The sequence below is a fragment of the Tauraco erythrolophus genome, chromosome 1 (genome assembly GCF_009769465.1).
Source record: "Tauraco erythrolophus isolate bTauEry1 chromosome 1, bTauEry1.pri, whole genome shotgun sequence".
Lineage (NCBI taxonomy): Eukaryota > Metazoa > Chordata > Aves > Musophagiformes > Musophagidae > Tauraco > Tauraco erythrolophus.
Window position 1 is genome coordinate 135,742,829 of NC_141465.1, and position 15,769 is coordinate 135,758,597.

General features: G+C 53.4%; 1 protein-coding gene across 2 annotated transcripts in view; it reads right to left on the bottom strand.

Annotated features, from left to right (window-relative positions):
- FCHSD2 (FCH and double SH3 domains 2) overlaps positions 1-2,688 on the bottom strand; it is a 204,058-nt gene extending 201,370 nt beyond the window's left edge. For both annotated transcript variants that reach the window (XM_086615149.1, XM_086615141.1), the window contains exon 1: positions 2,661-2,688. In XM_086615149.1, the coding sequence (XP_086471275.1) occupies positions 2,661-2,681 (21 nt within the window). In that variant the 5' untranslated portion in view covers positions 2,682-2,688. The remainder of the gene's footprint in view (positions 1-2,660) is intronic.
- Positions 2,689-15,769: the final 13,081 nt, after the last annotated feature.

Consider the following 15,769-nt stretch of genomic DNA (forward strand, 5'->3'; position numbering starts at 1 on the left):
TGCTTATGCCCAACCAATAATGAAAATGAAATTTTATTCCAAAAGCTGGCAGGGTAACTCGCGTGCAACAAAAAAGAGTTTTTCCTACCAAAAAGAAAAAGCAGGCCACGGGGGGGGGGGGGGGGGGGCGGAAATAAATTCTAGTGTAAACATTTAGCACTTGAGTGCAAGACACACAATTCTGAAATTTATTAAACTGTCCTACAATTGCAATCATTTAAAGATGGCTCAAACATCAAGTCGTTTTTGATTGTGCATCGGGTCAAAAGAGCCCTCTACAAAAGGCTTCAAAGGCTGGTCTTACTTTTTCAGTATTGGGGTAATTTTCCTTTGAACCCTGTGATTTTGAAGCTAAAATTTCAATACTTTGGGAACCAACTTGATAACTGCCAGGCAGCACAACTGGCCTAGGTCTCAGGAATGATTTGATTTGGGAAGGAAACCTTGGGGTTGTTTTCTTCTTGGTTTTATAAAAATAGAAGAGGTCTTGGCATTTAAGCCCTCTAGTGATCACAGGGAATCCATGTATCGGCCTAAAAAAGGATCACCAGCATATCTGAAGACATTATGCCTTCATGAGGACAGAAATGCCAAACAGTTACTGTAATGGGGGAAGAGAGATGAAAAATTCAGAGAGGAAGACGACACAGATCTCCCTCTTCTTCCCCAGCCAGGCAAAAAAAAAGAAAAAAAATTAGATCTCATCAGCTAGAAAAAGCCTCCTCGATTTTAACACTGCAATCAATCCCCCAGCAACAAGCACCCTTTAATCACAACATTATATAAAGACAAGTTTTTCATGATATAAAAAAAATTTAAAAATCACATGCATTTACGCAGAAAAAGTGTCTATCTTTAACATGAACTTTCAGCATTCTCATCTTGATCTGCTCACGAAAAAAACCCTTACTCAAAATAAATAAACCTAAACAGAAGGACCCATGTAATGGAAATAATCTCAAATGAAATAATACAGGCAAAGAATGACACACACGTAACAGAAATAAGCCACCAAACGCAAACTAAAATAGAAATAAGAACTGTTTTAACAAAAGCAGAGTCCAGCTGCAAAACAAGAGGTCGAGAGGCAGGAACGAGCCAAGGAGAGATCTCCACTGCAGCTGCCTGCCAGGGCTACTGGGGAGCCTGGGAGATGACAAGGGATTTCTGTTCACGTTCCCTCTCGAGCCTTCCTCCCCTCCCAGTGTCTCTCCCAGTCACTATCGTACCGTTCACAGCAAACCCCTGCAATCTCCTCACTGAGGAAACTCCACATCACGCACGAAACCTCCGGTGTCTGCGGCGCGCTCCGGCAATCGGGCTGTAAAGGATTTACAGCCCGATCCACCTGGAATCGGGCGGCAGCAGGAGGAATATATCACACACAAATCTCAAAATGACCAAAGTCCCTTCCAGGGTGCCTGTAACCGAGCAGCCTCTCCACCCGGAGACCTGCTTCGCCGTCTCTAGCTCCCCCTTTCTCCCCACACACCCACCATTGCATCCATCCCCCAAAACAACATAAATCTCCATGTATCAGCACTCACACACAACTCAAGACCCCACTACAGCTCAAGTCTCCCAGATAACGACCTGCCTACACAGACAAGCCACACCAGGAACAGCTTTTTTTCCAAAATTCCTCCTTCTGTCTTTTCCCACACCAGCCCCCTCTAAGGCAAAGCACCCCACGTTCCCACGGACCACATGGACACAAAAAAGCCTCCCCGCCGCATCTGCAGATTGTTCCCATCGCACATATGTTGCACATTTTTGGCTGCTCCTGTTCGCCAGCGCTCCTGATAACATGCCAGGGTAGCCTGCATCCTTGCATCGACTCCAGACGTGACCTTCTGCTCCAAGACAACCAACCCATCGCTGTTGGGATCAACCCACCACAGTATGGGAATGCAGCTGAGCCTCCAAAACATAGCCAGCTGCACCCCACAACCAGTGCAGACCGTCTCACCACCTGCCCTCTGCAGTCACTGCCCCCCTTCCAGCCCTACCCAGCCACTGCTCTCCTTCATTTGGAGAGCCTCCAGTGGGCATGGGGGTGACCCAGCCACGGCCACCCCCATACCCACCGATCAGACATGGCCCCCCATGCACATCCCGCCATCCCTTCCCCATGCCTCGTCCTGCTTCCAGAGCTCACCTCCCACACCTGACCCATCCCACCCCACCACCACCCACAGCCCCTCCACGTCCAGCTTTCACCCCACTTCCCAAAACGCTCCCCCCTTACTCACCTTGCTGGGCCACCCTCACCAAGACCCCACCGGCCCCCTTTCACCCCACAGCCCCAATTCACCCTACAGCCCCAATTCACCCCACAGCCCCAATTCACCCCACCGCCCCCCATTCACCCCACACACACACTTGCTCTCCCTCTCCCAACCTGCCCCCAGACTCCATCACTGCACAGCCCACCCGGACCCCAACCTGCTGCCCCCCCTCCCCTGCCCAAATCCTCTCATCCCTCCCTCACCCCCCCTCCCAACCAACCCCCCCAACCCACCACGTCCCAGTCGGCCCACCCAGCCCCACTCGGCCATCCCCCCCCCCCCCCAACCCCCCCCACCGGCGCTGCTGACCCCCCCCCACCTCCTCCACACACAGCCCCGACCCCCCTTCGCCCCTCCCGGGGGGGCCCTCACCTTCCTCGGCGGGGGCTGCATGGTGCTGCGCTGGGTCTCCACATCAATTCCCTCCCCCCGGCAGCAGGATCCGGCCCCCGCTGCAGGAGGAGAAGGAGGAGGAGGAGGAGCGGGCAGCGATCGTCTCCCTCCCGGTTCGGCGGGAGGAGCGGGGGTGGCGGGGGGGGGGCCGGGGGAGGCCGCCTCCTCCTCACGAGCAGCGGCGGGAAGCGCCGAGCAGCGTCCCGAGCCCCGGCCCTGCGAGCGGGGAGGGAAAAGAGGCGGCGGAGGGAAGGCGGGGACGGGGCTGAGCGGGGAGCGACTTCAGGGAGAGGAAAAAAAAAAAAAAAAAAAAAGGAAAAGGAGGAATAAAAAAAATAAAAAAAATAAAGGCGGCGACGCAGCGCGGCTCGGGAGCGCCCCGCTGAGGGGACGCGCGCCGCGCCAATGGACCGCCCGGCCAGCGGCGCCGGCCTCCCGGGCGCCTAGAGCGGCCACCATAGAGCGGCGGGAGCGGAGACAGAGCGGCCGGGCACGCCCCGGCGCGCCGCTGCCGCCGCTGGGGGGCGCGGGGAGCGGGGCGGGGTCAGCGCGAGCGGCGGCGGGGGGGCGCGTGGTGCACCAGGGGGTGCGAATGGTGCACAAGGGGGTGCACAAAGAGCGGGATGCACGGGGGGTGCACGGGGTGCACAAGGGGGTGCGGGGGGGTGCACGGGGTGCACAAGGGGGGGGCGCAGGGCTGTGCACAAGGGGGTGCACGGGGGGTGCAAGTGATGCACAAGGGGGTGCACAAGAGGGGGGTGCAGGGTTTGCACAAGAAGGGTGCACGGGGGGTGCAAGTGGTGCACAAGGGGGTGCAGAGGGGGGGTGCAGGGGGGTGCACAAGAGGGGGGTGCAGGGTTTGCACAAGAAGGGTGCACGGGGGGTGCAAGTGGTACACAAGGGGGTGCAGAGGGGGGGTGCAGGGGGGTGCACGAGAAGGGTGCAGGGGTGTGCACGAGGCGTGCAAGGAGGAGTGCAGGGTTTGCACAAGGGCGCGCAGGGCGGTGTACGGAGGGTGCGCGTGGTGCACAAGGGGGTGCGAATGATGCACAAGGGGGTGCACAAAGAGCGGGATGCACGGGGGGTGCACGGGGTGCACAAGGGGGTGCGGGGGGGTGCACAAGGGGGGCGCAGGGGTGTGCACAAGGGGGTGCACGGGGAGTGCAAGGGGTGCACAAGGGGGTGCAGGGGGGTGCACGAGGCGTGCAAGGAGGAGTGCAGGGTTTGCACAAGGGCGTGCAGGGCGGTGTACGGAGGGTGCGCGTGGTGCACAAGGGGGTGCGAATGATGCACAAGGGGGTGCACAAAGAGCGGGATGCACGGGGGGTGCACGGGGTGCACAAGGGGGTGCGGGGGGGTGCACAAGGGGGTGCACGGGGAGTGCAAGGGGTGCACAAGGGGGTGCAGGGGGGTGCACGAGGCGTGCAAGGAGGAGTGCAGGGTTTGCACAAGGGCGTGCAGGGCGGTGTACGGAGGGTGCAAGTGGTGCACAAGAGGGTGCAGGGGTGTGCACGGATTGTGCATGAGGGGTGCAGGGTTTGCCCAAGGAGGTGCAAGGGTGTGCACGGGGGATGTGCAGGGAGGGTGCAAGGGATATGCACGGGGGTGCACAAGAAGGGTGCAGAGGTGTGCACAAGGGGTGCAAGTGGTGCACAAGGGGGTGCAGGGAGGTGTATGGGGCGTGCAAGGAGGAGTGCAGGGTTTGCACAAGAGGATGCAGAGGAGCGTAGGGAGGGTGCAAGTGGTGCACAAGAGGGTGCAGGGGCGTGCACGGATTGTGCGGGGGAGGTGCAGGGTTTGCCCGAGGAGGTGCAAGGGTGTGCACGGGGGGGTGCCAGTGGTGCACAAGGGGGTGCAGTGGCGTGTACAGGGAGGGTGCAAGGGTGTGCACGGGGGATGCACAAGAAGGGTGCAGGGGGGTGCACAGGGGGTGCACAAGGAGGGTGTAAAGGTGCACAAGAGGGTGTGGGGGGTGCACAGGGAAGATGCAGGGTTTGCACAAGAGGGGTAGAAGGACGTGCAGGGTTGTGCATGGAGGGTGCAGGCTTAACACAAGGTGGTGCAGGAGTGTGCACGGGAAGTGCCAGGGGTAGTGCAGAGGGGTGCATGGAGTGTGCATGGGGTTGCAGGGTTGGCCCAAGGAGGTGCAAGGGGTGCACAAGAAGGGTGCAGGGGGGTGCAGGGATGTGCACAGAGGATGCACAGGGAGGGTGCAGAAGTGTGCGCTGGGAGGATGCAAGTGGTGCACAAGAGGATGCAGGGGTTTGCACGGATTGTGCATGAGAGTGTGCAGGGTTTGCACAAGGAGGTGCACGGGGGTGGAAATGGTGCCCAAGGGGTGTGCAGGGTGTGCACAGGAGGGTGCAAGGGGTGCACAGGAGGGAGGTGGGGTCTGCACGGTGGGTGCAGACTGTGCACAAGGGGGTGCAGGGTGTGTGCACAGGGGAGCGGGGACGTGCACGGGGTGTGCTCAGGAGGGTGCACGAAGGGGTGCAGGGTGTGCACGGAGGGTGTTGGCTGTGCATGGGGAGGGTGAAGGAGTGTGCAAAGGGAGGTGCAGGGGGATGTTTACGGGGGGGGTGTGCACAGAGGGGTGCAGGAGTGTGCAAAGGGTGCAGGGTGTGCATGGGGCGGGTGCAAGGGGATTTGCAGGGTGTGCACGTCTGGGGGTGGGGGTGCGCACAGGGGTGCAGGGGTTTGTGCTGGGGGGTGCACGGGAGGGTGCAAGGTGTGCACGGAGGGTGCAGAGCACGCACAGGGGTGCAAGGCTGTGCGTGGGGGGATGCAGAGGTGTGCATATGGGGGTGCAGGGGGGATGCACAGAGTGATGCAGGGGGTGCCCAGGGGCCCCACAACTCTGTTGCCCAGGACCACCGCCGACCCACTGCGTGCTGGCCCAGCTTCCAAGGCACAAGTCCACGGCAGGATCCAAGCCACACAGCTCGGGGTGCAGGACACGGCCCGTGCCACCCAGGAGGTGCTCCCCAACACCGCGCCGACGGGGTGCACCGGCAGCCGTCACCTTCCCTCCGGCACTTCCCAGGTGTGCCCCAGCAAATGGCCGACCGCCCTTTCGCAGGAGGATGCGTTTAATCGACGGAGAAGAAAGTGAAGCTGAACCCTCCGCCCTTGCAGGCAGCGGTGGGACGCAGGAGAGCCCCGGAGGCAGAAATGATGTCATCCGCTGCGTGATGTCATGTTTCGCTGGGTGGGAATTAAAACCCCCTGATCAGACACGCTTTTTGATTTTCTCTTTTTTTTCCCTCCCCTCTAGTACTTTGGTTGCTTGGCGTAACTGCTTCGATCTGCTGCAATGGAATCTTTGGAACATTAAAGCGTTTTTGGATGTTTCCCTGAAGCAAATCACCAGGGCAGTTTGCAGAGCGTGAGGCAATTCCATAACCGACAGGCTGGAGAGATGGGCCTGGGAGAACCTCATGGAGTTCAACACGGCCAAGGGCAAGGTCCTGCACGTGTGTCAGGGCAATCCCAAGCACAAGTACAGGCTGGGCAGAGAATGGATGGAGAGCAGCCCTGAGGAGAAGGACTTGGGGGTGTTGGGTGATGAGAAGCTCACCATGAGCCGGCACCGTGCGCTGGCAGCCCAGAAAGCCAACCGTGTCCTGGGCTGCATCCAGAGCAGCGTGGGCAGCAGGGTGAGGGAGGGGATTCTGCCCCTCTGCTCTGCTCTCCTGAGACCCCCCTGCAGTGCTGCCTTCAGCTCTGGAGTCCCCAGCACAAGAAGGACATGGAGCTGCTGCAGCAGGGCCAGAGGAGGCCACGGAGATGATGCGAGGGCTGGAGCACCTCTGCTCTGGAGACAGGCTGGGAGAGTTGGGGCTGTTCAGCCTGGAGAAGGGAAGGCTCCGGGGAGACCTTCCAGCACCTCCCAGTGCCTAAAGGGGCTACAGGAAAGCTGGAGAGGGGCTTTGGACAAGGGTGTGTAGTGACAGGACACGGGCGATGGCTTTAAACTGGAAGAGGGGAGATTTCGATGGGATCTAAGGAAAAAATTCTTCCCTCAGAGGGTGGTGAGGCACTGGCACAGGTTGCCCAGAGAAGCTGTGGCTGCCCCATCCCTGGCAGTGTTCAAGGCCAGGTTGGATGAGGCTTTGGGCAACCTGGTGTAGTGGAGGGTGTCCCTGCCCATGGCAGGGTGGTTGGAACTGGATGATCTTTCAGGTCCCTTCCAACCCAAACCATTCTGTGATTCTGTAATTGCCTTTTCCCCGAGCGCTCCAGCGTTGCCGCTGCTCCATCGCCGGCTCCTGGATAATTTATGAACTGCATTACTCCAGCTCCCAGAAAATGACCCCTCGCCTTTCAAGATGCTTTAACCATCTTTAACGCTTTTGAAAAAGAAAACGCAACACAAATTCTCCTTTCTCCTCCAGCTGTTAGTTTATTTAGTGCTGCTAATTAGTCTGACTCGATCTCCCCAAGAAACCACCTCTAACTGATGAGTGAGATGCAGAGCGGCGATGGATGCTGGGAAAATATGGTGCGTTTTTCAAGTTGAGCTGCATGAGCTGCAGACCCTTGAAGGTGTTCATGCAAGGCTGTGCCCAGTAGTGAGTTTAAGCGCATCCGAGGCGTTTTCCTACACGCTCACATATAGCTGGGAAAGTGCTTTGGGAAGACGGAAGCGTTGGGTGCAATTGCTATTTAATGTATGTGTTGCAGCTCCTCCACGTAGTGTGGTGTGCAAAGCCAGGATGAGCAAACGCAATGGGATGCACTTGGGGGGGATGCAGAGGGTCACAGAATGGTTTGGGTTGGAAGGGACCTCAAAGATCATCCAGTTCCAACTCCCCTGCCATGGGCAGAGACACTTTCCACTACACCAGGTTGCCCAAAGCCTCATCCAGCCTGGCCTTGAACACTTCCAGGGATGGGGCAGCCACAGCTTCTCTGGGCAACCTGTGCCAGTGCCCCACCACCCTCTGAGGAAAAGATTTCTTCCTTAGATCTCACCTAAATCTCCTCTCTTCCAGTTTAAAGCCATTGCCCTGTGTCCTGTCACTACACACCCTTGTCCAAAGCCCCTCTCCAGCTTTCCTGTAGCCCCTTTAGGCACTGGGAGGTGCTGGAAGGTCTCCCCGGAGCCTTCTCTTCTCCAGGCTGAACAGCCCCAACTCTCCCAGCGTGTCTCCAGAGCAGAGGTGCTCCAGCCCTCGCATCATCTTTGTGGCCTCCTCTGGACCCACTCCAGCAGCTCCATGTCCTTCTTGTGCTGGGGACCCCAGAGCTGAAGGCAGCACTGCAGGGGGGTCTCAGGAGAGCAGAGCAGAGGGGCAGAATCCCCTCCCTCGCCCTGCTGCCCACGCTGCTCTGGATGCAGCCCAGGACACGGTTGGCTTTCTGGGCTGCCAGCGCACGGTGCCGGCTCATGTTGCTTCATTAAAGCAGGAGGAGGAAAAAATAGGTTGGAAAAAAAGCATTTTGCTGGGCTAGGAAAAATTAGCTGGTGCTCTGGGATCCAGGGCTTGTAGGGGGAGCAGGTTTTCGCATATAATTTTAAGTCAATGGTGCAACGATCTGCTTCCCCAGCAATGAAACTATTGTGCTGAACCGATGCAAAAAGCAACTTCTGCAAAAGTACCTGTGTTTTAAGTCACTGCCTCAAAAACAAGTCATCCTGCAAAAGTTTTGCCTCTCACGCTTCGTTCCTCCAGCCAGCCTGAAGGAGCTTCCTCCTAAATTATCCATCTGTGCATGCAACCCTTTGCACGCACAGGTGTAAATCCGCCACAGGCTTTTGCCTACAGGACTGAGAAGCTTTTTAGGTACCACACCTGCAAACAGATCCATCATCCTTCCCTATCATGCATAGCAGTAGTTTCTCCCACCATTTGTTTGTATTCTTCCAAGAATAATTTTATTTTATATATTCGACCGCAGATTCCCTGAAGCCTGAACCTACAGGGTGCTGCAGGTTCTGTGTAGGTCCCAGAGGAGTTTGTATCTTTGGTGATAAATCGTGATGGAGCTTTCTCTTGTATCTACCCATAGCACTTCCACGTCTTTAAAATACTGGTAATCACGACTGGGGGGAAACAGAAGCGAAATAAAGCACCTGATCAAAAAAAAAAAAAAAAAAACACTTGTTTAAAAAAAGTGTTTAAGTGCAGTACATTTTGTAAAAAATACTTATTTTCACAACGAACTTGAAGGCAGCTGAGTATCTGTCAAAGCCAAAGGATTAGAGACAAGCCCAGCTGAATCAGAACATCACAACTGAAGCGGATGTGTTGGGGTTTTTTCTTCCTTAAGTTACGTATGGCAAGAAAGTTCCTGGCCAGATGTTGGAAATGAAATAATTAATCATCTACCAGGCTGGTTTGGTGGCCCACATCCCGATCGACTCCCATCTGCTACATCCACCTGCTAATACAGCTGCACCAGATGTTGCTCACACATGCTCCAACCTTCCTCGCTGCCGAAAAATAGAATCATGGAATGGTTTGGGTTGGAAGGGAACTCAAAGATCATCCAGTTCCAACCCCCCTGCCATGGGCAGGGACACCCTCCACTACACCAGGTTGCTCAAAGCCCCATCCAACCTGGCCTTGAACACTGCCAGGGATGGGGCAGCCACAGCTCCTCTGGGCAACCTGTGCCAGTGCCTCACCACCCTCAGAGTGAAAAATTTCTTCCTCAGATCCCATCGAAATCTCCCCTCTTTCAGTTTAAAGCCATTGCCCCGTGTCCTGTCACTACACACCCTTCTCCAAAGCCCCTCTCCAGCTTTCCTGTAGCCCCTTTAAGTACTGGGAAGTGCTGGAAGGTCTCCCCGAAGCCTTCTGTTCATCAATGCAATGGCTTCTGAATATGCCTCGTGTTACTTTTAACCCTATGATTGCTCCAACCTCTGAAAACCCAGCAGTGGGTCCATCCTTTTGGAGGGCAGAGAAGCACAAGGGGCAACGGCTTTAAACTGAAAGAGGGGAGATTTAGGTGAGATCTAAGGAAGAAATTTTTCACTCAGAGGGTGCCGAGGCACTGGCACAGGTTGCCCAGAGACGCTGTGGCTGCCCCATCCCTGGAAGTGTTCAGGGCCAGGTTGGACGAGGCTTTGGGCAACCTGGTGTAGTGGAAGGTGTCCCTGCCCATGGCAGGGGGGTTGGAACTGGATGATCTTGAAGGTCCCTTCCAACCCAAACCATTCTGTGCTTCTATGATGTGCTGTGTCTAAAGTCTGAGCTAAATTTTAATTTTGGTGGTATTTATTCCTCCTACCTTTGCATTGGCAGGAAGTAGTTAAGGCCACATAGCTCGAGGCGGTTCAACCCCTAATAATCATCAAGATAAGTGGAATAATCAGTGCAGGAGGTTTATTAAGGGCTTCATTCTCCAGAGTGTCCACAAGCAACAAGTATATTCACAATAAAAACCCAAACAATTAAATAAATGGATCCACTGCAACAGAAATAGAGTTATTGTGGCAGGGGAGGGGCTGGATTAGTTAAATAATCGTGGAGGAGGGAGATGGTGGCCTTTTACGATGGGGTGACAGCATCGGTGGACAAGGGTCGACCAATGGATGTCATCTACCTGGACTTGTGCAAAGCTTTTGACACTGTCCCGCACGACATTCTTCTCTCTAAATTAGAGAGTCATGGGTTTGATGGATGGACCACTCGGTGGATAAGGAATTGGCTCAATGGCCGCACTCAGAGAGTAGTGGTCAACGGCTCAATGTCCAAGTGGAGACCGGTCACGAGTGGCGTCCCTCAGGGGTCCGTGTTGGGCCCGGCCCTCTTCAACATCTTTGTCGGTGACGTGGACAGTGGCATGGAGTGCACCCTCAGCAAGTTCACCGACGACACCAAGCTGTGTGGTGCCGTTGACACGCTGGAAGGGAGGGATGCCATCCAGAGGGACCTTGACAGGCTGGAGAGGTGGGCCCGTACCAACCTCATGAAGTTTAACCAGGCCAAATGCAAGGTCCTACATCTGGGTCGTGGCAATCCCAGGCATAAATACAGACTGGGTGGTGATTGGATCGAGAGCAGCCCTGAGGAGAAGGACTTGGGAGTACTGGTGGACGAGAAGCTCAATATGAGCCGGCAATGTGCTCTTGCGGCCCAGAAGGCCAACCGCGTCCTGGGCTGCATCAAGAGGAGTGTGGCCAGCAGGTCGAGGGAGGTGATTCTCCCCCTCTACTCTGCCCTTGTGAGACCTCACTTGGAGTACTGCGTCCATTTCTGGAGCCCCCAACATAAGAAGGACATGGACCAGTTAGAGAGGGTCCAGAGGAGGGCCACGAAGATGATAAGAGGGCTGGAGCACCTTTCCTATGAGGACAGGCTGAAAGAGTTGGGGCTGTTCAGCCTGGAGAAGAGGAGGCTCCGGGGTGACCTTATAGCGGTCTTCCAGTACCTCAAGGGGGCCTACAGGAAAGATGGGGAGAGGCTGTTCAGGAGGGCCAGTTATGATAGGACAAGGGGTAATGGTTTTAAAATAGAGGGAGGTAGATTCAGGTTGGATATTAGGAAAAAATTTTTTACTATGAGAGTGGTAGAACACTGGAACAGGTTGCCCAGAGAGGTGGTGGATGCTCCATCCCTGGAGACGTTCAAGGCCAGGTTGGACAAGGCCCTGAGCAACCTGATCTAGTTGGAGATATCCCTGTTCCTTGCAGGGGGGTTGGACTAGATGACCTTCGAAGGTCCCTTCCAGCCCTAACCATTCTATGATTCTATGATTCTATGCAGCATCATTTGAAAAGGGAGATAGAGCCAAAGGACTGTTATAGTTTTCTAAATAGTCATTTGTCTTATTTTCCTCCAAACAAGAAGCTTATGAAACATTCCTAATGAAACCTGACATTTCCACGAAGCCGGGCCGAGCTTTAAGCAGAGATTTACGGCTCCAGGGGAGCGCTGGCGTTGGGTTGCAGCCAGCAAACGGGGCTGCTTCAGGTGGATTTTACTTCTCCCGTGGTCAGGAATGCTCAAAGTGCAACTCGGGACATTCATGACGTGATGAAGCAGTATCCTTCGGAAGTCGTTCTGCGTGCTGAGGTCTCTTAAACAGCTTTTCCATGGAGAAATGGAGGATTTTGATCCACTGGTGACACCCACTGCAGGTGTCTGGCTCCTCAAGGGTTAATCTAGAGGGTTTGGAACTGGATGATCTTTAAGGTCCCTTCCAACTCAAACCATTCCATGATTCTGTGATCTACCCTGCCAGTTAACGAGCTAGAGATATTCCAGAGATGACATGAGTAATTCCTCTCCCATCCAGGAGAGAAACACAGCCTGGGACCAATCCTGGCTCAACATCCTGGAGCTGGCTTCCAGTCCATGGCCCAGAGCTTCTCCCCACCTAACTGGGACCCAGTTCATCTCTATCACTTGGAAACTGGGAGCTAGATGCGCCAGAATCTGACTATGTATTAGCAAGAAGAGGGAAAATTATTAATTCTGTATTGAGATAAAAACCTCCCAGCAATAGGCATGAGCAAACACTCCCCCTGCATTCCTTGGAGCAGTCATGCATCCCTAATTCCCTGAGGGACACACAGCGCAGCAAGCAAATAAGCAAGGAAATGACCCAAATTGTCTGCTGGTGGAAGTAAGATATAGCTGGCTTTTGCTCAAAAATAGGAAAAATAAATTCTGATCCTCATTGAGATTAAACAAAACATGGGGTACGAGCATCTGTGCTGGTGAGGAAGAGTTTTCCCAAGCAGGAGGTGACCTGGGTGGTGATGGAGCAACTCCAACTGAGCTGGCTGTTGGCTTTCCCATCAAATCCTGCCACAGAAATGAGATCCCAAAGGGTCTACCTTCCCTCAGGAATCTCCCTGTGTGGGCAGCTCTGCCCAAGCATCCCTGAGCTCACCTTGTCTGCTTTAATTATGAAAGTGACTCCCAAAATTCATCAACGACGTGGGGTCCAAGATGCAATCCCACACGGTGAGCTAAAAGGGATGTGTGCCAGCAGCAGGGAGCTGGGGAAGATCTAAGGAACAATGGAACAAGGGTTTGGGGGTACCTGTGCTCCATTTGGGGACCCCTCTTCTGTATAAGCCAAGGGGAGGCTGTGTCCTTCCCCGTCGCCATGTCCCTTGGCCATGCAACCCTCCTGTTTACAGAATCACAGAATCATAGGTCGTTTAGGTTGGAAAAGACCCTTAAGATCATTGAGTCCTAACCTGACACTGCCAAGTCCACCACTAATCCCTGTCCCTCAGCACCACATCTACACGTCTTTTCAATACCTCCAGGGATGGTGACTCCGCCACTTCTCTGGGCAGCCTGTCCCAATGCTCCACAGGGAAGACATTCTTCTTCATATCCAACCTAAACCTCCCCTGGCACAACTTGAGGCCATTTCCTCTTGTCTTGTCACTTGTTACTTGGGAGAAAGACTGACTCCCACCTCGCTACAACCTCCTTTCAGGTAGTTGCAGAGAATGAGAAGGTCTCCTCTCAGCCTCCTTCTCTCCAGGCTGAACAACCCCAGTTGCCCATCACAGATGTGCTCCAAACCCTTCACCAGTTCCGTTGCCCTTCTCTGGACACACTTCAGCACCTCCGTGTCTTCCTTGTAGTGGCTCCATTGTCTGTCACATCGTGTCACGTCATGACACAATGGTCCTTCATCTCCAGGATGGTAAATCCCGTCCTCAATCTGCTTTGTGTCCCCAACCGGGGTGCAATGTCCAGTGCCTGAGCTGGCTCTGGCAGTAGTTCTGTTGCCCAGACAGGTGGTAGATGCCCCAACACTGGAAATATTCAAGGCCAGGTTGGATGGGGCTCTGAGCAACCTGATCAAATTGAAGATGTCCCCGCTCGTGTCAGGGAGGTTGGACTAGATGGCCTTTAAAGGTCTCTTCCAACCCAAACCCTTCTATGATTCTACAATAGCAAAGGACACGTTGTGACAGTAGGAAACTCCGAGGAGACCAAGCTGTGGGTCCTCCTCAAGATCTTCATCCCAAGTCTGTGTGACCTCACCAGGGAGACAACATGGAAACAGCCAGAGAAGCTGCGCCAGGTTTCCTGGCCAGAACATCCCATGGAGTGAGATAAATAAAACACAACCGTGCCTCGAGCAGTGAAGAAAATAACTTGTTGACCCTGTTGATTTTAATCTTCTGGGATGTTTTTTGTAAATCTGGCTGTTTGCAAAGGCTTATCCCCTCCCTGCAACCTCTCCAGGAGGGACGGAATCCTCGTGAGGATGCTCAGGGCATTAATACTCCATTCTCCGTGGATATGCTGGTGGGAATGGGGAGCTGCTTCCCTGAGGTCCACAGCGGAGCAAGGAAGGGGATGAGATTTTGGGGGAGTGAAGCATCAAATTAGCTGAGAAAGGCAGGAGCTTGACGCAGCGTCATTAAGCCAGGCAGAATAAACAGCTCTTCAAAAAATTATTTTATTTTCTTTTGCTTTCATTGTTTCATTATTACTATATTTTATTATTATTTCATATTTTTAGCTTTATTTTATTTTTGGTTTATTTTGTTTTGGTTTATTTTATTGTATTTGTTTTACTTGGTTTCATTTTCTAATCTGATTCATAGATTAGATCTAAGGAAGAAATTCTTCCCTCTGAGGGTGGTGAGGCACTGGCACAGGGTGCCCAGAGAAGCTGTGGCTGCCCCATCCCTGGAAGTGTTCAAGGCCAGGTTGGATGAGGCTTTGGGCAACCTGGTGTAGTGGAGGGTGTCCCTGCCCATGGCAGGGGGGTTGGAACTGGATGATCTTGAAGGTCCCTTCCAACCCAAACCATTCCATGATATTATGATTTATTTTATTTTATTTTATTTTACACAAAAGAAGATGCAGAATACCATCCCAAACGCTCAGGAAACCCCAGCAGAGATGACACATAAAGGCTGGAAACCCCAAGAGCCAAATACCAGCTGATGGTGACAATCCACAGCTGAAGACAGCAGTGTATTCCCTCATCTAAAAAAGAGAAGATTTGGGCCATAAAAGCGAAATTTGGAGACCAACCCCAAGGATGGAAGGCTCCCTTGATTCCCATCCTCACGTAGCTTCCTCAGCATAAAAGGCATCGCTTTGGAGTCGGGCTCCCGAGCGGCCGCTTGCCCGTGTGCCTCTTTATTCTTCAGATCTGCATTTAATCCCTGAAGGGTTTTAAACATTTTTAAGTACAAAAAGCTCGAGGCGAGTGAGGAAAAACGCTTCACACTTGAGGACTTTGGGCTTCAAGGATGAGCTCGGGAGCAAAAACCGGCGTCTTTTAACCCGCGGTGATTAATGTGTGAGGCAGCTCCGGCTGCGAAAGCCTCCACGGGGAAGCGTTTCCCCCAGCAAACCCCAAAAGTTGCTGATGGAGCAGATTTTGCTCGCTGAACCGGCTGGAGTTTTGCTGGCAGAAGGATTCGCTCGCCAACGGAAACCACAGCGGGAGGGGGCTGCCGACGCAGCAGTTGCTGGTCTGCGAGGTCCTCCCCCCCGATCCCACGGAGACGGTACGGGATCGACTTCCTCCGGGGAAGTCGGCTTTTTATATTAAATAGGAATATACAGCAGTATATAGGAATACAGAGGTATATGTAGTAGTCCTGTGAGGAGCAGGGAGTTGGGCTCCATGATCTTCACGGGTCCCTTCCAACTTGAGGTAGTCTATGATTCTATGATGTATTTTTATATTTATATTATTTATATCTTATTTTCATATAAATATGAATATATAGGAAATAAAAAACTTCATGGCTATAGGTAGATGATAGATAGGTAGGTAAGTAGGTAGGTAGGTAAGTAGATAGATAGAGGGATGATAAATATCAACATAGAGATACAAAGATCAACAGATAGAGAAGAAAAAAAAAAGAAAGAAAAATTGAAAATGAAAATGAAAAAATGAATGGAAGTATAAGAAAAAAGAATGAAAAAATGCAAATGCAAATGAAAAAAGTGAATGAAAGTATAAACCCCAAAAGACTAAAAGAACAAATTTATCGTTGATAATTAACAGTGTTATCCTGGGGGATGGCACTCCTTCTCCTGCTGGTGTTTCTGCCAGCGTGGGAGGTGATCTCTCCGAGGAGCAGGTAAAGCCAGAAGTTGAGCTCGGGATTATCTGACGGCTGCGGTTTTGTTCTG